At 40.0% G+C, this 26,917-nt stretch overlaps 1 protein-coding gene across 1 annotated transcript; it reads right to left on the bottom strand.

Annotated features, from left to right (window-relative positions):
* Positions 1–4,753: 4,753 nt before the first annotated feature.
* Positions 4,754–12,865, bottom strand: LOC149029196 (polyadenylate-binding protein 2-like). Its single transcript, XM_089141117.1, has 6 exons — positions 12,353–12,865; positions 12,106–12,208; positions 10,950–11,020; positions 5,444–5,635; positions 5,237–5,367; positions 4,754–5,001 (listed from the first exon to the last, which is right to left on the bottom strand). The coding sequence occupies exons 1-6, from the start codon at positions 12,494–12,496 to the stop codon at positions 4,953–4,955; spliced, it is 690 nt and encodes a 229-aa protein (XP_088997243.1). The 5' UTR covers positions 12,497–12,865; the 3' UTR covers positions 4,754–4,952.
* Between the last annotated feature and the right edge of the window lie 14,052 nt (positions 12,866–26,917).

Raw genomic sequence — 26,917 nt, 5'->3', positions numbered from 1 at the left:
TAAGCTTGAATAGGACTTGGGCTCAAGATTTTGGCCCTGCGGGCAGGTTAGGGCCAAGGACAAGCTTGGGATTACTCTTTGGCCCACTGGGTCCATCCCGACCCGTCCCTAATTTTTTCTCATGATTCTGACTCTAATTTTGACATTGATTTTGGCCATGTCCTGACCTAATTCTGGTTTTGATTTTGGTCCTCATCCTGGCCCTGATTCGACCCCTGACCCTGACCCTGGCCCTAATTCTGACCCGGACATTGACCCTAATTTTGTCTCTCATCCTAACCCTAATTTTAGCCCTAATGCTAACGCTAATTTTGGCTTTGATCCTATCCTTGATTTTTACCTTGATCTTCATATTAACCTTGATAAAAGCCTTGATTTTTACCTTGAGTCATTTTGATCATTTTAGACTATAAGTTCATTTTTTATATTATTTTTTAGCATAATTTTTATTTGAACCCCTTGAGGTTCAACCTTAGTCATTTTTAATTTCCAAAAATATTGACATCTTTCATTTGCCTCCAATTTGGTATCTAAAAAAATTTATCGAGAACAGATAGTTATGTTTGTAACTTAAAAAACTATTTTTTTATTAAAAAAAAGTACATTTTTTTATAGAAGACTAAATTACCGTTGATTTACTTGTTAACAAGGTTTTGAGTAGGGATTTTTTTTTTTTTTTTTTTTTTTTTTTGAATAAGGATGTTAATTTATCGAACAATTGTGAATGAAAACATACTTTGTCAAGGATAGAGCCAATCAAGGCCAGGGACAGGATTAGGGCCAACCAGTCCCATCCCAGCCTAAGTAGAGACAATTAAGGCGAGAATAGGGTTGGATTGGCCTTATAGGTCTTAGACCCAAGAACAATAATCATTAGTCCCAAATTAGGGTCAAAGTAATTTAGGGTAGGAATGGGTTTTAGATTAGAATATATAAGGCTGGGAGCCCAACCATGTTGCAACGCTATTATAGGAATATGCGTGATTGTCACTAACCTATCCAACATTTGTCACTTATCTGTCCAACTTACATGTCATTCACTTTTGTACTCATCAAGAGGTTCATGTTGGATGCAATTATGGTGCATCCCATGTACTGGAGGATAATGTAAGGTTGAGAAGAGTGATGCTAGACATAGAGTCATATACGCTTGGAAATAGAGTACACGACCGCTATGGGGAAGGTAGTTATGTTGGGTGATGTGGGTTTCAAATCCTTTTCATTGATTTTGTGAAGCCAATGCGGTTGACCAATGTCATTATATGTGGAGATGGGAGAATTTGACCCTGGGAGTCCAAAATTTTAGGTTTCCCAAGTATGATGGGGAGATCGGAATATCGAGTTCGACATTAGCTCCTTTGACATAGGAGATGACTCTAAAATTCTCCAAGGACCCTAAAAGTTAGGGTGGCAGATAACATTTGAAGAAGTTTTGACAACCATTTGAACTGAAAATCTGAAATTTTCCCCCAGTTCATGTGTATGACTGTATCATACCAAAATTTTAGGTTATGTCTACATTAAAAGAAACCGGTCTTGAGTGCGTTCGAATCCTCTACCCTCAAAGTCGGAGGATAACGCGAGTCACATCTCTCCACTAAAAGTTCAATAGAAAAGGCCTACTTTTAAACACCCTAAAATTGAACGCCATGACACTAATTTTGTCCTTACCCTCGACCTACTCTTCTTGAGTCATCAAATTTTATCCATGATATCAACTTTATGAAGAACCATGAGCAAACAGATGCTAATTCTCCATTCACTTACGAGAGATTTGAATTTATTTTATCCCAAATCTTTTTCTATTTTTTTGGTACTAAGGTGCTTTTTATTTATAAGGATAGGGATATTACATATGCCGCCGGTAGGAGAACCCATGACCTCTCCACTGAGAGAAAGGTTCCTAACCATCCTACTACTCCTCCATTTATTTTATCCCAAATCTTGTGCTACTGGAAAAGTAAACACTACCATTACGGAAAATAGGTAAATATTCATTCAAGAAGAAAAAAAAGCCTCCATGCCACTGGCAGCACACCTAATCCATATGAGCAATCATATCCGTAATTGGCCATACATTGTCACTTTTGATAAGCATAATATGATATCTTGTTTTGCATCAAATTTCATGTGTTCCATACCTTTGAATGGATGGATACTCAATTACCAAAATTTAAAAACTCAATTCGCATTTATACAAAATTTATAGAGCAAATTGCACTGGCACCCCAAAATAGAGACCTTAAAACACTTACACCCCACTTTATGTTTAAAAAACACATAGGTCATATTCTGTTAGAGTGGTTAGTTATATTATCGCAAAGATTATTATACCCTTCTCTATTAAACTTATTCTCTAATCAATCTTATTTTCATTTATCAAAAATAAAAGAAAATTTCATGAAAGAATAAAATGACAAAATCCTTATATTTAGAGCATTTAAAATGATTCACCCAACCATAAGTGGGTGATGGTGAAGGGATTCTCCTTCACCCATCTTCTTCCCATCCCACACCGGAAAATAGTCACCGCCACTAAAAATCATCCACTGCCGGCAATGATCAAATCCCCTCCCCGTCACAGGCCGCCCCTATTTCTCTCACCGTTCGACACCTTAGATCTCTTATTACGACCCAACAGTGAAATCAATGCAATTTCTGGAGTGGATCGAAGGAGAAAGAGAATTCGAACAGCAGTGTGTGAGATTAATGTAACCCAAACCCAGACTTCCAAAGAGTAAACTAAGAGAAACCCTGACAGAGATTAAAGTTTATGCTGGCATGTCTTGAATGCTGTTTCCAACCAAGGAAATCTCATAAAAATGAATTTCGATCCATTTCTGTGTTATGTGGATCGATCCATTTCTGTGTTATGTGGATCGAGCGTCAGATCCATTTGACACCTTTTTCTTTCAAGTCAACATCTAGGCATGCTAATGTCTCGGCGTATTTGGGTTGCCGGGCCCTACAAGATTCAAAATAAAATTTCTTTCCCATAACTCAATGCATCGATTGTGTTCATCTCGTACTCCGACAGACTAGTTCTCAATCTTTTGGTTCTTCTTAGTCTTCATTTAAACCTTCAATTTCTCTTGGTATCTTAGAAACAATGTTGTGCAATATGATATCGATTCGTAAATTTGGAGAAAAATGGATTTACTTGAATGAAATCTTGAGAACCAGGGGAATAGAATAAATCGGAATTTAGTTCGGTGGTGGAGATGGAGCTTTTCATTACTTGGAGACACGAGAAGCTGCCACCAGATCCAGTAGTGTCACCAAGTTTGCCGGTGAAAACTTCGTCAAGAAGCACACTGGACCTGGCATCCTCTCCATGGCTGATGTTGGACCCTAAAACCAATAGGCAAAGAGAGGGTAGAGATAGAAGATGGGTGAAGGGAGAACCCACCTTTTTGAATCATTCTAAATACTTTTCTAAGGGTTTTTTTTTTGGTAATTTTACATGTTCATTTAGATTTTTTTTCCCTCATATTTTAGTAAGGATATTTTTGGAATTAAAGAAAAACAAACAATGGACTAACAGTTTCGCTAACAGAATGGACTAGTGTGTTGAATGAATTCGGGTGTTTGTGTTTTTTAAACATAAACTGGGGTGTCAATGCTTCAAAGCCTCCATTTTGGGGTGTCAAAATTGTGACAAATTACTCCGTTGCGATCCCAAACAACGGTGACACCGAGGGTCAAGGGATGGGTAAGTGAACTTTGATGCTTCGCCATTATAAAAACAGAATCATGGAAATACGGGCTACATTCTTACAGATTACTGAGGTCAATTGCTATATGTATCAAAGTTCAAACCATTTTCATCAATTTTTTTGGAGAAACAACAGCCCAGAAATGGAATGTCAAGCAACTACAGAGTATTGGGAGATCACCCTAGCAAACTTGTCAAAGAAAGCCACATGAAATATCATTCCTCTTTTGGCCCAATCAATCATCAATGGTTTTCTTTTCTACAATTCTCCACTTCCAAACAGGTTGAACTCATCTCGAAGAAGCATAACCTCCAGGAAATTGCATCCCGAGGCTAGGCTGGGACATGCATATCCCAAGGTTAACTAGGAAGATTGTATTCCTAAATGTTGAAGCTTTTGAAATGAACAAACGAGTGAAAAGTCACATGAAATCAGGGATTGAAGCTTTGAAATGACCAAATAAGTGAAAATCACAAGAAATGGTGCCCCTGTTTTTTCTAGAAAACCTATACACAACATCAGCATGCTCAATTTGTGTAGTGACTGAGCAAACGGTGTCAATCATTGCAGGCAACGTGAGAAAAGCAAGATGGTCGCCAATCCCGTCCAGAACTCACCTGTGTCTCTTCAAGAAGTTGAGAATTCCCTTATCATCCAAGTCCTTCCTGTAAATCATTATTTTACCCCTACAATATTCTCTATCATTGTTGGACAAAAGCAAATTCTAGATCAGTAATTATTCAAAGCAAAGCATTAACAAAACAAAAACAAAAATCAATGGAAATCTTTCAGTCCCCCCCCCCCCTTTTTTTTTTTTCCATGTTCAAAAGTAATATCAAAAAGAAATGTATGCAAGAACAAAACCACCAGATCTCAACTTTGAAAGGGAACTTGTTAACATTGAATCGGAAGGAACACTTGCTATCAATAAATCCAACCTCCTATCAGAGCATCTTGTGCTTCGAACAACAGCGACTAATTCACAATATTTTCTGAGATCATGTAAGCTAGATTTGCAAATTGTAGGGTTACACGAATTAATTGAAAATATCTGCATTTGATAGCATTAAGACCAGCTGCCAGTCTCATCCCAACATTTGTGGAAAAATGAACAGGATGAGTACAGATTATCTTTGAATAACTGATAATTGTAGTAATACCAACTCGTGTCATTAAGCTTTTAAGTGCCTAATCAGCAAACCCAGCATATGACCATGGCAAGCTGATTGAGACCCATCAATAGTATGGCCTGTATCGCATAGGCCGCCTGAACCTTGGAACCTTGCTGCATAGGTGAAAATATGATGGTCAAATTCAAATGGCCCATAAAACATAAGGCACTAATTAAAAAGGAGAATCATTTCTTCCATTAATTAAATAAGGGAACTTAATAGAAAGAAAAAAATGAGGTATCCACTCTCACAGGAATGCAGTAGAGAATTCACATTTTTGATAAATTCTCAATCATACTATGTCTAACTTATTCTTTGAGACTTTCTGATCCAACTTTAGCAGCTTACCCATATCCATATGCAGCAAAGGCAGGGGGACCGGGCATGAAGGGCCTTCGGCCTCGGAAACCAAGATATGGATTAGGCCGCCTCCCTCTATATTGTTTCATACCAGGAATGTTGGTACGCTTGGCAGATACCTGAAAAAGAACCAAAAGTCCCTCTGTATTCAAATAAGTAAAACCATAGACCCAAATGCGTTCAGTATATTTTGACCTTTAACTGACGGCCATGCAACTCGGATTCATTCAAGAGAAGAGCATTCTGAACCGCATCTACTTCAACAAATTCAACATAAGCAAACCCCTTCGGCTGGCCAAACTTGTCTGTCAAAATTGTGACCCTGTTAACTGTTCCACAAGACTGGAAATGCTGCTGGACCTCCTCAGGAGTACATGCATAGTCTACCTAAATTTCAGCAATATAGCCAGTTAGGACAAGGAAATAATAGAGAGCATATCACAGAAAGCAAAACAATTTTCATTGGCACTCATAAGAAACTATCTACATGGATGCTAATTACAGAAAGTATCTGAAGTATGTTCCTTACTATATTACTTCCTTACACGCAAAGCAGCAAACTTAACACCCACAACCAGTCTCCTTCAGATAACAAAAAGGCTACATCAGGAGAATGTAGAAAAAGCCATTCGAGATGCATGAAAGCTTGAATTTTCTTTCTCCAGCAGCCAACTAGAATCAAACCCGATGGATTGTCATCCACTTCCACAATGTTATAACCTTACAGAGACACAAGCCAACAGGGGGACTAAAAAGATAAATTTGTCAAGACAATTCATTCTAGAACACAGCTAGACTAGCATGCACTTATATCAAAAGAAGATACAATACTAGTCTAAGCATGTACGCAACATGTGATGTATAATGGCAGGACTTGAAGCAGATCAGACAATCTCACCAAACATGCCATTTAACCACAAGATTAGATCTTAGCAGGCCAGCACCCTCTATTAAGATGAAAGCTGGAATGCATCCAAGGACAGAAAAGCTAGCACATTCATTGGAGATGAAAAGTGATCCCCTACCGAGTTCAAAAACACCTAGACCTCCATCTTGGAGTGCTAGAATTAAGAGGACAAGATTACCAAGAAATAGCAGTTTTATGTCCAGAATATGACCCAATTATATTATCTTTTCTCAGTTTTAGACTTCTGGCAATCAAAAACACATAAAACTCCATCTTGGAGTGCCAGAGAAAAAGAGGACAAGGATACCAAGAAATAGCAGTATTATGTACATGACCCAACTACACTATCTCTTCTTTATTTTAATGAAGATAAAGTGGATCCTAATCTCTCGAACCAGGGGAGAAGAATATTAGAAAAAAATACGATAATACATGGTAGCAGAATAAAAAATGAAGGTAGCCTGCAGAATTAACTTTTGACACATCAAACAGTTTTGTGAGAGAGATGTTGCATAAGTTTTGCATCCTGAGAGCAAACCACGATAAAATAGAATAACAAACACAATGGAACACAATAACAAATGAAAACAACAAAGCCCTTTGAGACACGACCTAAAAACAAATCCCAGTAAAGCCTTATCCACAAGGTTGACAAACAAGACACAAGTTCAGATCCAACTAACCCACTAAAAGCCTTATGCCCTTATATTTCACAAACCCCTAACAGATAATGCCTGATGCTCGGATAGTTAGATATGTGGAACTGGTTAATTGCACACTCCATCTCTGGAGAAGGGAACACGAGATCCTATGATTGGGTCCATAGCTTGCCCTGAATTAATGATAAAGAACTTTACTTTTAAACACATTAGTTTGTGCTAAGTAAATAGACTAGGTAACTTGCTATCTTACAATGTTAACACAAAACTACCAATGTGTTTCCTAAAACCCCTCCTTCCTGAGGTGGCAGTACATCTTGCATATCTCTGATGCAGAAGAGTCATCTATTAAAGGTTTTATGGTTAAAAAGTTGCCCAGCATCAAGATCTTCTAATGCAGTCATCTATTAAAGGATTTCAGATTTCTAGTTAGAAAGTTGCGCAGCATCAAGACCTTCTAAAGCAGAAGCATGATCTCAACACTTTGTGATGCCTAGGTCTTTCAATGAGGATCTTAGCTCTAGCTTTTATTATATGGAGCAATGAAATAATATGATCCATGTAGGGTAGAATAATATTTAAACTAAAGCAGTCTTATCCTATGGGGTCCGTTGGTAGCTTGCCAATTGCAGTTCCAGATTTCCAAATTTTTAGGAACTTCATCTACTACAATCAAATTGCGGTATAGTTTTAAGATTTCTAAATTCTTCTCCTTTGTTGCTATTAAGCGGTTTACAGATATGACTAGTCATTTTAATTCAGTTTCCTTGACAGATTAGTTGTTCAAGACATGACGAAGTGTTGAAAGAGTTGGAGAAATCCTGACTTCTGTCGAAAGAACATAGCAAGAGCTTTATTTATACTCAAAATCTTACCAAATACAGAGTAAATAAAATCTTCCCACTGTAGGAATCTTACAAAATAAAATCCTAGCAAATCCACTCCCAATGAGGAAAGAACAGAAAAAGGAAAGTAAAACAACTAAAACTACTCAAATCAACCAAATCACAAGATTTCCCCCAATCGATTCTTCCTTTCAACATGAAGCCTCACCATAGGGAGGGCCAATAACAAATTTCTCTTTTAGCAGAAACAGCCCAAATGGAAAAACTGGGGTTTCTTGGAATTCAGTTAGTCCATGTGGCTGGAAAATGGGGCAATTATGGGCCCTTAACTAGCTTGGTGGGTTTAGGATTTCAATGATGCCTTAGGCTAGGAAGGATGGGTTCCAAATTTGGAACCAATGCAATATTAGAAGGGTAGGTTTCTGTAACTATGATTTTGGGGTTCAACAAATGGGGTAATATCATTGAAACAGAGAACTGGAAGATCAAATGGATAGATGGTGGTAAGACTTGGATTGACCCTACAGGGGATGGAGAACGGATGTCCCTTTAAATTTGGAGGAAATTGGAAGGAGAATTCAGGTTAGAATTTAAGATTTACTGAAACGTGATTTTCAAGAAGAAGCTGGAATTAGGGTCTATAGGGGAGACATGAGGCTGCAACTAGAACTTAAGGTCAGGAGGGTTTTTCATTTTTTTCCCCCTTTTTTTCCTCTTTTTGTGTGGGTTGGGGCTGTGTGGGGGAAGCTGCTGTGTATGTATCTGCAGTTAAGGTGGTAGGTGGTTTAGAAGATTGGCTCAGGAAAGTAAATGAAGGGGAACAGAAGATGGTAGGTGGTTTAGATCTTGTTCTACAATGGAGGCCTTAACTGATGGCAAAGGAAGACTGAATCATCAGTCACAGCAGGTGATCTGGACTTTAAACACCAAATTCCTCTATCGACCTTAGACTTTAAACACCAAAGATCCCAGGCCTATTGGACTTGAAACACCAAGTAACCAGATCTAGATTTGAAACAATAGACGAGCATGTCACAGCCCACCATGCATAGGCCCATGGGCTAAACCCACAAAGACCGTGGGCCCAACTTGTAAGGCTTACATGGGATGACCCATTTACATGCATATTGGGCTAGGATTGGCCCATTATCTAGAAGGTTCCACATTTGTGGGGAAGTATCTAGGACCTTGTAAATATCAAGGCTCTTAGAAAATATCTTTTATCTAGAATGTTTCTCCACCATTAGATAGAGGACATTCGTTCAAATACCAACCATTCATTGTACATTGAAGTGCCAACAAATAATGGTAGTCTAATTGGGACAAGGGACTAAGAAAGTGAGTTTTCTAACTTTTAAGTGAGATATAATGCTAATAAAAGTTTCATTCTTTCAAACACACTTGTAATCTTCCTATCCTCTCTTCCCAAGCCTCTTAGAAGCATTATAAGCTGATTTAATACTAGTGGCATGCTAAGTGCTAGCACGGTTGACTTAATAGAAGACCAAGCCATGATTTTTTTAAGCATCTCTCTTAAAGAGAATAGCAGAAATAAAAACAAGAAGAAGAAGAAGTCTTTTCCCAAATCCCAACTAAATAGGGTCAGCAGCATGGATCCTTGGCTTCCAATCAGCTCTATTTGAGGCCATACAAGATACAAGGTTAAGCTATGCATATCCTTTTTCACCACTTCTCATAAGGTTATCTAAGGTTTGCCCCTAGTTCTTCTAATTCCTTCGATTTGGATCTAAGCTATGCATATCCTTTCTCAACACAGGGCATTTAAAGGCTTCCATTGAATCAACTTTCTTGTAGTTTATCCTTTAGAAAACTCTTGATGTCTTACTCCTTCCATTGAGTAGTTATACATAGGCTCCAATGGCCAGCATAACAAGTCCTAGGAGGAATAGGAATGGCAAAAAAATATTAAGAATAGAAGCTACACTACCTTTACCAAAAAAAATAAGTATACAATCTACAGTACTGAAACTACTACTATGCTGCTGAGCAGCAACTTCAAGGGCTCTTCTTGGACTACTAATTGCACATGTAGGTCTCAAGACCTGCCACAAGAAACCTCTCTTATACTTTGTGGTAGAGAGATTTGGTTGATTTTTATTTCCATATTTATGTCCAACCTAGAGTTTTCAAAAAAATGTAGGCCTACAGCTAAAGAAAACAATTTGGATGTAATTTGGCTGGTTAGTGCATTTCTTCCCCCCCCCCCCCCCCCCCTGCAGCCCCAAAAAAACCTTTTCTCTTCTCATGCTTGCTTCTTCCCCTACAACTCTGATTCTTGCAGGCTTCCTTCTTCTAACCCCCCCCCCAACACACACACACACACAAAAAAAACAAAAACCAAAAACCAAAAACCAAAAAAAAAAAAAAAAAAAAAAAAAACACACAAACAAAAAAAAACAAAAAAACAAAAATAAGAACCACAACCACCATGACATGCCTGTAGTTTCCATGATAAATCATTTGAAATTTTATTTCTATGCCACATATCAAATATATGGTACAATAGTATCTTAATATGCACTAGCTGCTTTTCCCTTCAATCTAGAGCCATAACTGTTCCTTTTCATTGTTTTCTTTTTCTCTTTGGATAAATAGGAAAACTGTTGACACAATGGTCAGTGGACCACAACTGCAGCCTGAGGTCAATGCATTGAAACAGCCTCTCAGCAAAAATTGTTGGGGTAGGGCTGCATAAGAAAACTGCCCCTTGGACTCTACTTGTGTGGAAATCTTTGGCACCGGGTTCACCCTTTAGAAAAACTGTTAATGTTATGGAACCTTGAGGTTCCAGTGAAAAAAGAAATATATTTGCCATCAAGAAAATTGTTCAACAGAGAATAACTTGGAATTAGATTTTCACATGCATTAAACTCACATTCAACAGAAAAAGCAATAGTCAAATTAACAACATTCCTATCCTAACTGTGTGCTGCTAGTGGCAGATCATAGCTAGGCTAAATAAAGATAATCCAATTGACCTAATGTGTCACATATGTAGAATAATAGGGCATAAACCAGTGGATACTTGTATCAGGTTCAGACTAAGAGAGTAGTATGGCTATAAACACAAATAGCTGGGTAAATTGATAAAGCTTATTAACTAGTCACCGCAGGATAACAACAACGATAATACAATTTTCCTCTTGAAGGACATTGTCTAGAGGAGGTGTGTAATAATAACATAAAAATTGTACATTCCATAGACAAAAATGAAAAAAATGTAAGGCCAACACAAATAAAAAAAGGGCGAAGGGATCGTAGAGCCTCACATTGCCAACATATATAGAGCGTGAATCCACCTCCTCCTTTTCAGCCTGCGTTGCAGCAGTACCAGAGGGATCTTTATGCATGTTACAAGCCACGATCCATGATATTAAACACAGTTATTATATTATAGAAAGCATAAATGCAATACAGACAAAAAGAACAGCACGGTTACATAAAACAACAAGGATGAAGCATGGTAGTAGAAGTAGCATACCCTCGATGAATGATGCAGTACAATCATTATGCATACAAACTGTATTTAACAATAAAAACATATAGTTGATCTGACATCTCATATCTTATAAACACATGGGAAGACTCAGATAATTACACCTTAAAAGATTAATTTCCATACTTCCTCCATATCAATTCCACTACCCTATTTGTCATTATATTTCTATTTTAGTAATATCATCATACATCAATAAACCCTACGGATAGTAAAATTTACACGCGTACAAATTTATTTCAACTTAAATTTCAGTAATCAAAACATAAAGCTCACCATATTATTCCCTACCCTAAATTTAATACAGGTCCAAATGGCTTCATTTCATGGGCAAATTATACCACATGTTGGCAAATTAAAAATCATCCCATGCTTCAAAGATATCTCCAAACACCAGATAAGTTAACTTGAGAATTATGAGCATAAAGTTTTATAGTAATTTTTAACATTTCAAAGTTAACAACAATTTTTTTTGGGGGGAAATCAAATTTTTTTCGGGGGAAAATCAAATAATATGGTCTTAGAGCAATGGTACGAGGGTTGGGCTGCCAAGAAAAATGTCTGGATTTGAGTCTTGAGGGAAGCCACTTTGCACAAAAATTGCCGAAGTTTAGGACCAGCTCATGCGTTATCTTCCAAGGAATCACATAGTCAGGACTAGCATAGGGTAATTGCCCTTCTATATTTATTAGCATTATGCTCAAATTTGTATATATATAATGTTCCATCAAGGGAACATTATACCATAATGAAGTCGCTTGGGGATCAGAAACAAGATTTGATGTAACGGATCATCAGAGCCAAACTAACTTGAGAATGAGATTAGGCACTTAGCTACTTTTCAGTTAACAGCAGATATGAAAACTGCTCCGACTCATAAACGCAATCACACATACAGCACAGGCAGAGACAAAGAGAAATGGAGTTACCTTGAACGGCGCCCATCTCCTTTTCAACTTTGGCCTGCATCTCACGAAGAGCACCAGCTTCTTCCTCGATTTCCTTAAGCCTCTTCTTCATTTCCTCCAGGTTCTGCAAGAAGAAAAGTCAGTTCTCAAGGCTTCTCTCAAATTATTCGCCATAACAGAAACTAGGCAACCATCGGAGACAGAAACTGAAGCAGAAAACAGAGTTGCAAATTGCGATGTACAGAGATGGACAGAGAAAGAAGGATACCTCTTTGGAATTAGGATCCTCTTCGTTGTCAGCACCGGGCATGTCCACATCGGTTTCCATTTCTCCTTCGTCAGGTATTTCTCCACCGTAAACATCATGCTCCTGCTCTTGCTCGCTCTGCTCCAGCTGATGTTGTTGCTCCATCTTCTTCCTGTATTCCTCCTCCACACTCTCTATTTCGATCCGAATCAGTTAAGAGTCTCACAGATTTTGATTTCACTCTCTTCCAAATCCTTCTATCGTTCCACGATTTCGTTTCAAACAAAACCCTCGACGAGACGAGGGAATTGGGAAATCCCTGGTCGATGTCAGGAATATTTCCGTCCAACTAACAATTAGCAAATCAAACGCTTCGATTTGATCATAAAAGGATGATATCTTTTTTTCGGTCAAATAAAAGGATGATATCACAACCCTAGATAGAGTGTTTCCCGTTTGTCAAAAAACAAAGAAAACCTAGATAGAGAACATGTTGCCTCTTATTAACACCCACCATCCTGCCCTGATGATGGCGTGGGTGAGAATATATTTAGAAAGGGGAGTCAATGGTTCGGTTTAGGGCGCTTTAGTCCGGCTTTAATTGTTTCAAACTAAAAAAAAACATCAAAGCTCAAATAGGAATCATTGGCAAACTAGCCGTTTCTGTTTGGTTTTGATGCGGTGCGGTTTGAGTTCGGCCACTAATAAGATTGACAGTTTGAATTTGGGTTGGGTCAGTCTTGAGTATATTATCAGCCCGTCGTCAAGCCATTATAGTCCATTCCAAAGTGAAAAATGATATGGGTCTCAAATCTTGCCCAATAAAGTCCAAACAAAACCACTCTCTTTAACCTTTTTACCTCCTTAGAGAGTAGAGTAAAATAAACTTAGAATTGTTATTAAAAATAAATAATAGATGAGATATCAATATAGAATTATAGATATATACAAAATATCATTATAATTGAAACAAAAAAGATCATTAATTGATATGAAAATGTGAAAATGAAACATGTACATTCTAACATTAAAAATATTCAAATTGAAAGCCTAACTCCCAAAGAACAAGCAAACGTAAAAAGTTGAAAACCAAAAGATTACTGAATGATGGCCGTGGGCATGATCTAGCTAAGACTCATGTAGTTGAGATGGCAGTAACACAACAGTCCCAAATTTGATAATAATTGATTGTCCAGTGATCACTAACACAATAGTCAATAACATTTGTTCATATATTTATCTCACATTTGAGGATTTGGAGAAAAATGGAATTCATGCTAATATGGAGAAATTATGATCGGACCGGGTTCATACCTGGTTCGACCCTCGACCCTGGTCGAGTTAGAGGGAACCGACTTGCTCCCGAGCAAACCGGGTCCAGAAGATGGCTTGCTGAGGAAGAAAACTTATTCAGCTACAAGCACACCCTAATCCTACTTATGGATTAGGTTAATTACCCTAATGATGGCAAATTCAAATTGACGGCTGCGGCTAATCATTATCGAAGGGATAATCATCACATAACCTAAAGGTTATCTCAGGAGTCCTCTACTAGTCCAAACTAGTAGAAGTCTATTGCTCAACGGATCTAACTGTTAAGATCCAACGACTACCCGAAGAAGGCTCAAGTGCATCCAACGAAGGAGATTTGAAGGTACACTCTATATAAACCTCACTGCCATACAAGGTGAAGGACACAATTTGAGACTCAGATTCAGATCCAGATACAGACTGATAGACGTAAACTATCGAGGGCTTACGATCTAGATCACCTTTCCCAGTTCTTTATTCCTTAGCTCTGTGTTTCTAGCAGAGCCGTTTGTGATTAAGTTCATCAACTGACTTAGCCTTCGGAGGTGGACTCTCGACCCCCGCGGTCGGGCCACATCTGACGCTCTCGTTTTGCAGGTCATCACGAGGAGATCTAAGGGCTGAGCAGATTTTGGACGCATCATTTGGCGCCGTCTGTGGGAAACGAATTGAAAAGCCATGGTGACTAGATCAGCAGCAGCCGCTGCACAGCCGCGATTCCGGTGTTCAGATCCCTGGAGCGAATAATCTAGATATTCCTCAGGGAAGCCAAAATCCTATCAAGGTAGATGGTGGTCAGGGAGGACGTAATCCTCTTGATACATTCCAAGATCAATTGAATCAGGTAAAGATTCAACTCTTGGAGGTGAGCCAATCACTCCGCATGCTCACCAGACGAGTGGTTTTACCACAAGAACCTGATCAACGCGATTCAGGGAGACGTGCGTCGCCACATGATCAAAGATTGGCTGAAGACCGGAATATCGGTCAGAATTTTCGTGAAGGAGACCGAGGACCTAGGAGGATTGACGATCAACCTAGGCGAGACGATCGGTTCGACAGACCGCAAGAGAGTACAACTGATTCAAATACAAGATTGGATACAGGGGTAAGAACTCACTCACCAACTGTCAGAAGAACCGTTCGTGATGATCCAGCAGTTCGCGACGAGCGGAATGTTTGGGAAGGACGGGTTGTTCGTGATGATCGTGTTAATCGAGGTCGTGATCATATCGCTGAAGATCACCCGACCCAGATTTGTCAGAAATTGGCCAACATCAATGAGAAATTAGGGCAATTGGCTAAGGGAAGGATAACTGAGGATATTTACTCAGTCATTCGGAAGACCCCCTTTGCCGAGCCAATTGCGGGATATCAGTTTCCCCATAACTTCCGTATACCTACCTTTTCTACATTCGATGGTTCCAAAGATCCAACAGCTCACATTGGCTATTATCAACAAACCATGGCAGTTTCAGGTAATTTTGACGAAATTTTATGCAAGGTTTTTGGTTCATCTTTAACAGGAGCAGCACAAAAGTGGTTTTCGAACCTCCCCTCTGGAAGGATCGTAAACTTTGATGAATTGGCACGCAAATTCATAGGGCGATTCCAGAGTGGAATACAGGTCAAGAAAACGGAAGAAACCTTGTTTACTGTCAGACAAGGAAAAAGCGAATCGATCAGAGAGTTTCTGAAAAGATTCAACAAAGTAACAATGGAGATAGAAAATTTGGATGAGCAAGTAGCCAAAACTGCTCTATTCACGGGACTCACTAATCGGAAACTCCTGGAGTTATTACTACAGGATATGCCTACGACTTATGCTGAGTTGGTACAGAGATGCCAGAAGCAGGTAGAAGTCATGGAGATTCTAGATGCGCACCAAGGAGATAATAAAGTCTCCAATAAGGAACAGAAGGCTCTTGAGCAGAAGTAGAAGCCAAAGAAAAATGTCCGTGATCGGGTTAGAAAATCTCAGGCTTGGCGCCAGAGGTCTCCCGGTAAAAGTGAGTACACTCCATTGAATGTTCCTCGGGCTGATATTTTAAATGTCATCAAAAGAAAAAATATTTTGAAGTGGCTGCCTAAAATTCTTTTGAAGCCCGGAGAGCAGCAGGATCGAGAAAAGTATTGCCGATTCCATAAGGACTATGGTCATTATACAAATGATTGTCGTCATCTGAAAGCAGATATTGAGAGATTAATATCTCAGGGACACTTGTCCAATTTTGTTAGCAGAAGGAGGGAGGAGCCACGCGCAGCTGCTCCTAAAAGGGATCGTTCGATTAGTTCAGAACGATCAAGGGAGGCTCCGAAGTCTAAGAAGGGCAAGGAGGTGATTGAAGCTACTCGGTCACCAATCCTTACCATCTTCAGGGGACCAGAGCCCGAATCACTCCGGAGTTTGAAAACAAAATCCAAATTTGTCGGAACCGGAGAGACGCAGAAGCGAAAAAAGCTGAATGGTGAAGATTCTATCACCTTTGGCGAGGAGGATGAAAGAGGCGTTTGTTTACCTCATGATGACGCCATAGTCATCAAGGTAGAGATTGCACGTCGGGAAGTGCATAGAGTTTTGATTGATACAGGGTCTGCAGCTGACCTAATTTCTTATGAAGTGTATCAAAAATTGAAGATGGATGAGGACCTGATGGAGCCTTCATCCACACATCTATATGGTTTTGCAGGGTCGTCGGCGGTGGCGGAAGGATCTGTCCAGTTGGACTTATCTATTGGAAGTTTTCCTAAGGAAACAACCGTCCGAATCAATTTTTTGGTGGTTCGGGAACTGCCAGCTTATAATGTTATCCTCGGGCGACCATCTTTATCCAAGATAGGTGCTATTGTTTCTACAAAACACCTGAAGATAAAATTCCCGACTGATATGGGAATTGGTCAAGTCTCCTCTGACCAGAGGATCTCTCGGCAATGTTACATTGCCTATTTAAAAGACAAGAAGGGCCCGAGGAAGGTGACTGCCCTACCTATAGAAGTTCGAGACGATCGGGAAGAAGCAGAGATGCAAAGGCCCGAACTAGTGGAGAAGCTGGAACAAATCCAACTGTGTACCGAGGATGAGAAAAAGATTACTTATATCGGGTCTGAACAGCTGGAGGAATTCAAAGATGAGTTGAAGTTATTTCTTCAACAGAATAAAGACGTATTTGCATGGTCTGCTGAAGACATGCCAGGAATCGATCGGGCTGTCGCAGAGCATAAACTCTGGATAGATCCGAAAGTGAAACCAGTGATACAAAAAAGGAGAAATTTCTCCATTGAAAAGTATGAAGCCGTTCGTGGCGAAGTTGAAAAACTCAAGAATTCTGGTTTCATAGAACCAATTGAATGCCCAACTTGGTTGGCCAACGTGGTAATGGTAAAAAAGGCGAATGGGAAGTGGAGGATGTGTACAGACTACACAGATCTTAACAAGGCTTGCCCTAAAGATTGTTATCCGTTGCCTCGGATTGACCTCTTGATAGATGCGACTGCAGGATATGAAACTCTAAGTTTCATGGATGCCTACTCAGGGTATAATCAGATCCTTATGAATAAGGAGGATGAGAAGTTTACAGCTTTCATGACTGATCGTGAAAGCTACTATTATAAGGTCATGCCTTTTGGCCTGAAAAATGCAGGAGCTACATATCAGAGGGCCGTCAACAAGATTTTCAAAGATTTGATAGGGAAGAATGTTGAAGCTTATGTTGACGACATGCTTGTAAAGAGCTTTACAAAAGCAAATCATATTGCAGATTTGACTGAGGTATTCTCAGTACTGTGAAAATATCAAATGAAGCTGAATGCAGAAAAGTGCGCTTTTGGAGTTTCTTCAGGAAAATTTTTGGGCTTCATGGTGTCACAGAGAGGAATTGAGGCTAATCCTGCCAAAATACAAGCTCTGGTTGATATGGAGGCTCCCAAAACTGTTCGTGATGTACAGTGTTTAACAGGGAGAGTTGCTGCTTTGAATCGATTCATCTCCAAGTCTGGAGAAAAGTGTTTGCCTTTCTTCAAGTCACTCAAAGATTTGAGGGGCAGCAAGGAAGCAAAATGGACCGAAGAATGCCAGAAAGCTTTCGAGGAGTTAAAAGAAGCACTTGGACAACCACCGATCTTGTCCAGACCAGAGAAGGGGGAAATATTACAGTTATATCTAGCGACGTCCCTTTCAGCGGTCAGTGCAGTACTTGTTCGTAAGAAAGATAAAAAACAGTGGCCGATTTACTATGTGAGCCACGTGTTGCTAGATGCGGAGACAAGATATTCGCAGATTGAGAAGCAGGGCTCGGCTCTCATGATGGCCACCAGGAAGCTAAGGCTATACTTTCAGGCTCATCCAATTGAGGTATTTACAACTTTTCCTCTTAGTAAAGTTCTTAATAAACCTGATTTATCTGGAAGGATGGTGTCCTGGTCGGTTGAACTCAGCGAGTTTCAAGTGAGCTTTAAGCCCAGAACCGCAATCAAGGCTCAGGCGCTAGCCGATTTTGTAGTAGAAACTACTGCACCGATGGAATCCACCATCGAGGATCCCATTATACCAACCACTTGGGAGGTATATGTGGATGGTTCGAGTAATAAAGATGGAGCATGAGCTGGAATTCTATTAAAAAGTCCAGTAGGATTTATTATTCGATATGCTTTGAGATTTGCATTTGAAGCAAGTAATAACGAAGCAGAATATGAGGCTCTGATAGCTGGACTTCGGTTGTCAAAAGCATTGTCTATTGCAGATGTTACTATTTATAGTGACTCTCAACTTATAGTCAACCAAGTCCAGGGGGAGTATGGTATTAAAGAACCACGCTTGCAGAAATATCAAAAGATAGTGCAGGCATTTCAAAGCCAATTTCGGAATTTGAAGATATCTCAGATTTTGAGGAATGAAGATTCAGTGGCAGATGAGCTATCCCGACTAGCCAATGCCAAAGAAAAGAATCTAGACCCTTCGGTCTATATCGAAGAAATAACTTTTCCAAGTTATCATGAGAAAGAAATTTCTTATATTGAAGCAGAGCGTTGCTAGATGGATCCGATAATCGAGTATCTGAGAGATAACAAATTACCTGAGGATCCGAAAGAGGCAAGGTTGATCAAGATACGATCAGCGAGATTTGTCATTCAGAATGGGAGACTATACAAAAGATCTTATTTTGGACCCCTTATGAGATGTATAGGCCCCGAAGGAGCAAAATCAGCTTTGGCTGAGGTTCATGAAGGAATTTGTGGAGCTCACATGGGTGGACGAGCCCTGGCCCACAAAATTCTAAGACTTGGGTTATATTGGCCTAAGATCCAAGAGGCTGCTATGGAATATGTTCGTCGGTGTGGTAACTGTCAAATTCATGCTACAGTATCGAAGCGCCCGGTGGAAACCATGACTTCAATTCTAGATCCCATTCCCTTTGCGATGTGGGGAATTGATATCATGGGCAAATTCACCAAGGTGTCAGGCAGACAAGAATATCTGATAGTAGCAATTGATTACTTCATGAAATGGGTTGAAGCTAGTGCACTGGCAGCAATTACTAAGAAAAAAGTGGAGAAATTCGTGCTTGAGTCAATCATATATCGCTTTGGGATTCCAAAGATTATCGTCACTGACCATGGTACTTAGTTCGACTGTCCGCAATTTGAGCAATTTTGCGGAACATATATGATCGAGCATCGTATGTCCTCGGTGGGCATACCCCCAGAGCAATGGACAGGTAGAGGTTACTAACCGAACGCTACTGGAAGGAATAAAGAGAAGACTCGAAGCTGACAAGGCTTCTTGGGTCGAAGAACTTCATAATGTACTGTGGGCCTATAGAACTACGGTTCGAACACCCACAGGAGAAACTCCATTCAGGTTAGCATATGGATCCGAAGCATTGGCACCGGTGGAGATAATGGCGGGGACATTACGGGATCGAGAGTTCGAGGAAAAAGCAAATGAGCAAGGACTGCTTGATAGTCTTGATCTGTTGGATGAAGTTCGGGCAAAGGCAATAGCACGAACTCAACATTATCAAAGAAGGATAGTGTCTCATTATAATACTTGAGTGAAGAATCGTCGGTACTTAGCCGGAGATTTGGTGTTGAGAAACACCTTAGCTTCCGACCCACGTCACCAAAGAAAATTGGACCCTTCCTGGGAAGGACCTTATATGGTTGTAAAACCAGTTGGTTCAGAGCTTACAGTGCTGAAGAACATCAACACCCAGAAAGAGTTGGATCGTTCGTGGAATGCCAGGCATCTCAAAAAGTTTTATCCTTGATGATGATTTCAATTTTGTTCGTGATGTAAACATTTTCAACTCAATCAATGCAATTTTTGGCTTTCAACAAATTATCTTTTGATTGGGGGGCATCATACACCACATTCAAGAACAAGATCCAACTATAAGGCATCGGATGAAAATCCTTGTGGGTCCTTCAACACTTATGGAATTTTTTCGGAATCTCTTAAGTTGAGGCATCGGATGAAAATCCGAGTGAGTTCCTTCTGCAAGGCGTCGGTTTGAAACCCGAGTAAGTTCCTTCAAGACTTATTGAATTTTCAAATTATCCTTAAGTAAAGGCATCGGTTTAAAACCCGAGTGAGCTCCTTCTCAGGCTTATTGTATTTCTCCGAAAATCCTTAAGTAAAGGCATCGGTTTAAAACCCAAGTGAGTTCCTTCTCAGACTTATTGTATTTCTCCGGAAATCCTTAAGTAAAGGCATCGGTTTAAAACCCTAGTGAGTTCCTTCTTAGGCTTATTGTATTTCTCCAGAAATCCTTAAGTAAAGGCATCGGTTTAAAACCCGAGTGAGTTCCTTCTCAGGCTTATTGTATTTCTCCGGAAATCTTTAAGTAAAGGCATTGTTTCAAACAACTAAGACCTAATGCAACAACGATTCAAGTGGCTAGCAAAGTTCAAGATGAAGTTAATTTCTTATTTCTTCAAAAGACCAGAAGAGGCTGGTCTCAACATCAAACATAAGATTACAAGAGCTGGATACAATCTTCGATCAAAAAAGAAAGTCATCATCTGTGATCATTAAGAAGTCATACAAGATCGGCACAACTTTGCTAGAACAAACATATGAGTCAACCATTGGTGTGGATTCAAGGAAAAGAAGAGGAGAAATGAGGATTACAAAAAATATCTCGGTATGCATAAGATCCTCCGCAATTTCATACTCTTTGTCCAGCTTGTCCAGGAGAAGTATGGTCCTCAACCAAACTTGCATTCAAGGCGAGCTTGTCATAATTGAATCCTTCCAAGGGAGAGTAAACAAGAGAGTCTTCCAGATAATGCATAATATCTGGATCAGAAGGCGGAGGATCAATCTTATCTTTGGTCCAGTCAGGAGGAGGAAGGCCCAGGTTGATAAACACTTCAGGATGGCAAACAGCACTGTAGGGAGTCGTATCAAAATGAGGATCCTTCCTTAATATTGATTCCCATACTTCGTTCTCACCATCCTGGTATGCCTGCAAGTTATAAGCATTCAGCATATCAACAAAGGGCTTACTTTGTAAATACTTGAAGACGCAGGCTCTGCGAACATCAGTTGGAAGGGATTTGGGCAAAGGAACGACAGCTTGCCTTTGGGGTAACGTTTCAGATCATTTGGCTCCTGACTTTCCAACTCCTCGTTCCAGTTGCCGGATCTTCTCCCTGGCATCATCCAAGTCCGACTGAAGACGATCGATCATCGAATTCTTTTCTCCTGCAACCTCCCAAGCTAGTTTACTAAGGCAAGCAATCTCAGCATCTTTAGCTTCAGAGATTTTCCGAAGCTTGGAAACTTCATTGCTCAACCTATTGAGCCTAGAGGCTGCTTCCACTTGGTTGTGGAAGTTACCAGTAAGACTCCTGCAAACAACTTCCGAATTAAAAAGGAGCAGAAGAGTAATACTCAGAATCAAAAGATAATGAAGAAAGACTTACATTACCAGTGACTTCGTAAAGACTTCATCTGGAAGTTTGGAAAGAACTGCACTCTCAGAAGTCATTCGAGCAGCAATACACCATTCCAACTCTCTGTCAAACTCGTTTGACACTAATTCGGGCGAAGGATGAGAAGGATGAGCTACATCAAGAGAAGGATGAGCTGCATCACTTGTCACCCGACTGCGCTTCCTAGTGGCAAAATCCTCCAACTCCAAAGGAGAGGAGGAGGATGCCAAACAAGCACTAGAATTGGAAATAGGAGTAGCACCTGCTGGGACCACACCTTCATCAGATGCCAACATAGTTGCCTCAGATGCCCGAAGAGTCTCCTTCGGGGGTGCACCAACGGTCTCTGCAGCAGGGGCGTCAGCAGCGCCATCAACAATGGAGTGATCAAGATCTTCCTGGGAAAGACGAGCGATCACTTCGGGCAAAAGAGGCGCAGGGACGGTATTAATAGAAACTGTGGGAATCTGACTTGAAGATTCACCAACAGCAGTCGCCTTACGCTTGGAGGATTCACTAGTTGAAACCACCTCACTGGCCCCAACCACCGCCGACGGAACGATTTTCTTACAAGATTTCGCTCTGATAAAGTTCGGGTTGATCTTGGGAGCCACTATATAAACAGAAAAGCCGTATCAGTACAGATATCCAACGACGACGAAAAAGAGGGAAAACCCTAATTCTCTATCACTTATGAAAAACCCGATTAACTAAACCCCAAGTACTACTACTGTGCAGTTTACTCAGGGGGGAAGTGGGGAAAGAGATGAGTAATCAAAAAACTCACTTGTTCAGAAGTTGATAGAGCTATTGTTGGAGTACGAGGAATACGGAAGCAGGCAGAAGGACGGAATGTTGCTTTAGCACTTTAGCAAATCTAACTTGCAGATAGCAGGATAGATGGAGAGTACCCACAAAGGCTTTAAATAGCCTTAGGTATTAAGATGACGGTTGAAAGCTAAAGACAACCAATGGCCCAGATCGAAATGACGCTTCGGAATCCACAGAAAGCAAGATCAACGGTCGGAGGGATGCCACATGGAAACATGTGGAGGCGAGCACCCGATGCAGAGATACCTCCAATCGTCGCACCGCCATTGTAATAATGGTTGTATTTCCGATTCATTGGAAACAGTGAATGGTATACCAAAGCAAGAAAACGTTTGGACTTTGCAAATACGAGAAGGGAAACGTGTGGACTTTGCAGTAAATGAAGTAGTGGGGAAGATTAATGCATCTTTCCAAAACGCATCTTCATAATATCTCTACAAGATTATTATTCGTCGAAGAATGTGAAGTTAAGTGATAAGTTTTATCATTTATATTTTGATATTCAAGACAAGATTTCGGCAGGAGACAGGAAAATGGAAAGGCCAACATGAAAAAGAAGTGTCTATTCATTAGCAAGGAGGTCAATCTTTACAAAAAAAAAAAAATATAACTCCCTAAGCCTCTTCTTCATTGTTGCTCGAGGAGCCCTGGTCGGGAGGACTTTTCTCAGGATCCTGAGAAGAGCCTTCCTCAAGAATGACATTGTCAGAGTCCTCTTTAGTAGCAGTTTGTGACTCGGCTTGTGACTTCTCCTCTAGAAGCGCCGGCTCGTCAGCCAGATATGCCTCATATTGTGGGTCAGCTGGAAAATGATCATTTTCTTCCCGAGCCCAGTCTGGGAGATCCATGCCTAATTTCTCGAAGACCTCTTTATGGCACACCTCACGAAAGGGAGCAGTATCGAAGGCAGGGATTGATGTGAGAATTCGCTCCCAAACGTCATTCCGCCCCAAACGATAAGCTTGGATGTTGTAGGCACCTAGCAGCTCGGAGATAGGTACGCTGTTCAGGTATTTCCGAACACACTCCTTCCGAAGCTCTGGCTTGATGTGCTCAGGCTTGTTAGGGACCGCCCACTTTAGATATTCTTCGTTCTCCCTACATTGAAATTCAAGCCTATTATCGAACAACGTGGAAGCTTCTTTTTGCTTCCTGGCCTCTCGCTCGGCAGCAGCGGCATGAGCCTTCGAAGCATCAAGGGCCTCCTTGAGGGAGATTACTTCTTCCTCATGCTTTCTTTGCAGCTCCTCGGCAACTGCAGTCAGCTGGTCTATCTCAGAATTGGCTTTGGCCAAATTCTCTTCACAAGTTTGCAGCAAGGAGCTGTTGCGGCCAACCCGGCTCAATGCTTCCATGTGTTGATAGAAGCTCAACACAGCATTCCTGGGAAGGCAGAAAATATCAGAAGAAGTGTGAAATCCAGCCCAAACCTAGCCAGGTCACCCTATCTGTTTTGGGTAAAGAAGGGTTAGTTTAAATGTTGACTTTAAAGTTGGACCGTGATTTCAGTTTTGTTTAATGTTGACTTTGAAGTTTAACCGTGATTTCAGTTTTACTATCTTTGAAAATCTTAGGAAGCCATGTCAGACCTTTCTCTTAGGGTTGATCCAATGTCCCAAAATGAGGGATGATGTCTTTGTGGGCCATCTCAGTAGAAGATATGGTGTTTGACCCAAAACCCATGGATATTGATGATGGTATTTCCTTATGGAAACCTTAATTGATTTGGTATTGAACTACTCACTAGTGAAGAAGAACTTGGTTGATGGACCTAAAGCTTAGTTGGACCTGGTTTGAAGACATCCCTCCATACTAGGTAAGTAGTATGATGTGTTGAAAGAAGCCCATCCAAAAATATTGAAGTTAGGCCCATTAAATCCCTATTTTTGAACAAGTCATCCGTGCAGTGGCATTTTGGTAATTTTCTGTTTTTAAGGTTTTTAAAAGCTTTATTTCTTTTAATTTCGTGGTAAACAATCCCACTAGGTTTCTAACTCTCTAGAGAATGTGGAAAGGACCTTAGAACTTCCTCTTTGGCAACCAATCAATCAACAGGGTCAGTTTGGTGAAATCCTAGTAATTCTTGGACTCTGTGTGCTATTTAAAGAGGGGGAACTCCATGTTTTTCAATCCCAATCTGTTCTAAACCTTTGGAGAACGTGGGAAGAGCCCTAGATCCTTTCCTTCGAATCCAAGAAAGACCCTCAAACATCTGTTCAGATTTCTTCATCGGTTTCTCTTCTAAAAGGTTAATATTCAATTCGCTTCTTCTTTAATTCATTCTTTCTTCTCTACTTCTGACATTCTGATTATGAGAAGCGTATTACACTGCTGTAATGACCTCTTCTCTAATTCTTTTAGCCCTAGAGTGAATTCCCCAATTCACTCTATGTTCTTGAAGCCATATGGCGATGATTCTTGAATTTGATTCCACTCACAATCTTGATGATACTTTCCCTGAATTTTCTACCTATCTTTATGATTGTGGGGAAGGTCTCATACTATTACCATGACCTTCCCTTGTGTCCTCATGATTGAGGAGTTGATCCTTGTTTTTCCTTGGACCAATTGGCAACCCTTCTATTTTCTATTAATTCATTGGATCCTCCCCAAGACTTTCTTTATTATGATTTCTTTATCTTTATTCCCTAGGGTGAATCTTTATTCTCCCTAGTCTTCCCTTGGGATATTAGGATTTCTTTCCATTGAATTTATTTACATTCTTTTCTCTCATTGGTACACCCTTCCTATTTCCATTCTTGATTTTGAAATATTAATGAGATGTTCCTTTATCTATCTTGGGTTGTTTTTTTGTGAGAGTTTATTATGGGTAACTCTCATGGGAGGTAACCAATTCTTATGAGAGGTAACAATATGAGACCCTAATGTTCTTTTATCTGTTGGAAACTTCCCAACACCTTTTCAGATTGTGCATTCTTTGTTTCTCTTTTCCTAGGGTGAATCTTGATTACCCCTAGCCTTTCCATGAGAGCCATCAGTTTTGTTCTGAATCAGCGCACCGAAGAGGGGTGAATTAATTGAAATACCTAATGAACCCTTGTGCTCAATCTGAATATATTTCCCGAAACTAGACTTCGTAATGGACTTCCAGGAGAAAACCCCACTCAATTTGACCCCATATAACCTTTCAAATCCCTGTCCGAAGTTGCTGAACTATGTCTGTCAAATCCTGCTTGCGCATTAAAGAAGATGAGCTTAGTTGGTAGACCTAATGAACTCCAATTCTTGATCTGAAAGTATTTCTGGAAACTAGACTTCTTTATTGACTCGTAGAAGAAAACCTCACTCAATTTGACCCTGTATAGCCCTCCGAATCCCTGTTTGAACCTTGCTGTTCTGCTTGGTCGACTGATTGGTCTACTGGACCACTCGACCAAGCACTTGACCAAAGGGTTTGCCAAATCCGAGAATTTGTAATTTTTAGGCCTTTTCACTTCTATTTAAACCCTACTTCGAGTTTCTTAGTTACGGCAGCCTCCTAAACACTTTGTGAACGTGAGAACACCTCTCCGAATCTCTCTCTTGTGATTTCGAAGATTCCTCTGCAGATCTGAAGCCTCTCTTCTTTGTTCTTACAATTCAAGGTTAGTATCTCTTCTGAATTATTAAATTTTCTTTTCTTGATCTTGTTCTTGATTGAGATCAAGAAGTTGATGATGCATCCTTGCAACCATCCCTTCATGATCTCCTTCGTTTCTTTGAGATCTATGATCATCATCATGATCTCAACCCAGCCAAAGATTTTCTTGAAACCCTAACCCTAGTATGATCCTCTGGAAACTCTTGTTAACCTCCCATGCGAGGGAAACCTCATGGGCAATGTTTCTATTACCTAAACTAGATTTCCTATGATTTCTTGTTATTATCTTGATAACAATCATTCCCTCTCATTCTGTGATCTCAACCTTTTTCATGGGAGCCATAAAGGTTGAAACCCTAATTTCTTGGGTTAAATCAAGAATCCATATTTTTACCATGACTTGATGATTTTATCTTCCCATATGATTCTAATACATCCTAGGAAGTTCCCCTTCGAATTTCGGATAAATCCGACTTCAAACGAAGAAGTTATGGCCAAAACAGTTTTCACTATTCCGTACTGACTTGCTTGGTCGACTGCTTGGTCGACTGGGCCAGTCTACCAAGCACTCGATCAAAGGAGTCAGTATCTTCGTTTTTCACCTGAATTGATTCGTTTGCTCTCTGATCTTTTAGGCATCTTTCCTAATGTTGTATCTATGATTGTTAGGAGTCTATTTGCTAAGTTTGGAGTTGCTCTCTTTGGTTTTGGATCATATTCTTCGATAATCAGGTAATGACAGTTAATTCCTTAACTACATAGATTGCTTGTTCTCTGGTTTCTACTTTGTGAAACTATGAGGTTACTTACTGTTATTAAAATTTAATTCTGATCTCTTACTGTGAGATCAGTAGCACTTGTTTATATTATCTTTTTCGTTTTTCATGTTATATGAATTACCTATTATT

The sequence above is a fragment of the Hakea prostrata genome, chromosome 1 (assembly GCF_041222555.1).
Source record: "Hakea prostrata isolate BN-2017 chromosome 1, UWA_Hpros_2, whole genome shotgun sequence".
NCBI classification, from domain to species: domain Eukaryota; kingdom Viridiplantae; phylum Streptophyta; class Magnoliopsida; order Proteales; family Proteaceae; genus Hakea; species Hakea prostrata.
The sequence above is the reverse complement of the archived record's forward strand: the minus strand, read 5'-3'. Positions and strand labels throughout refer to the sequence as shown.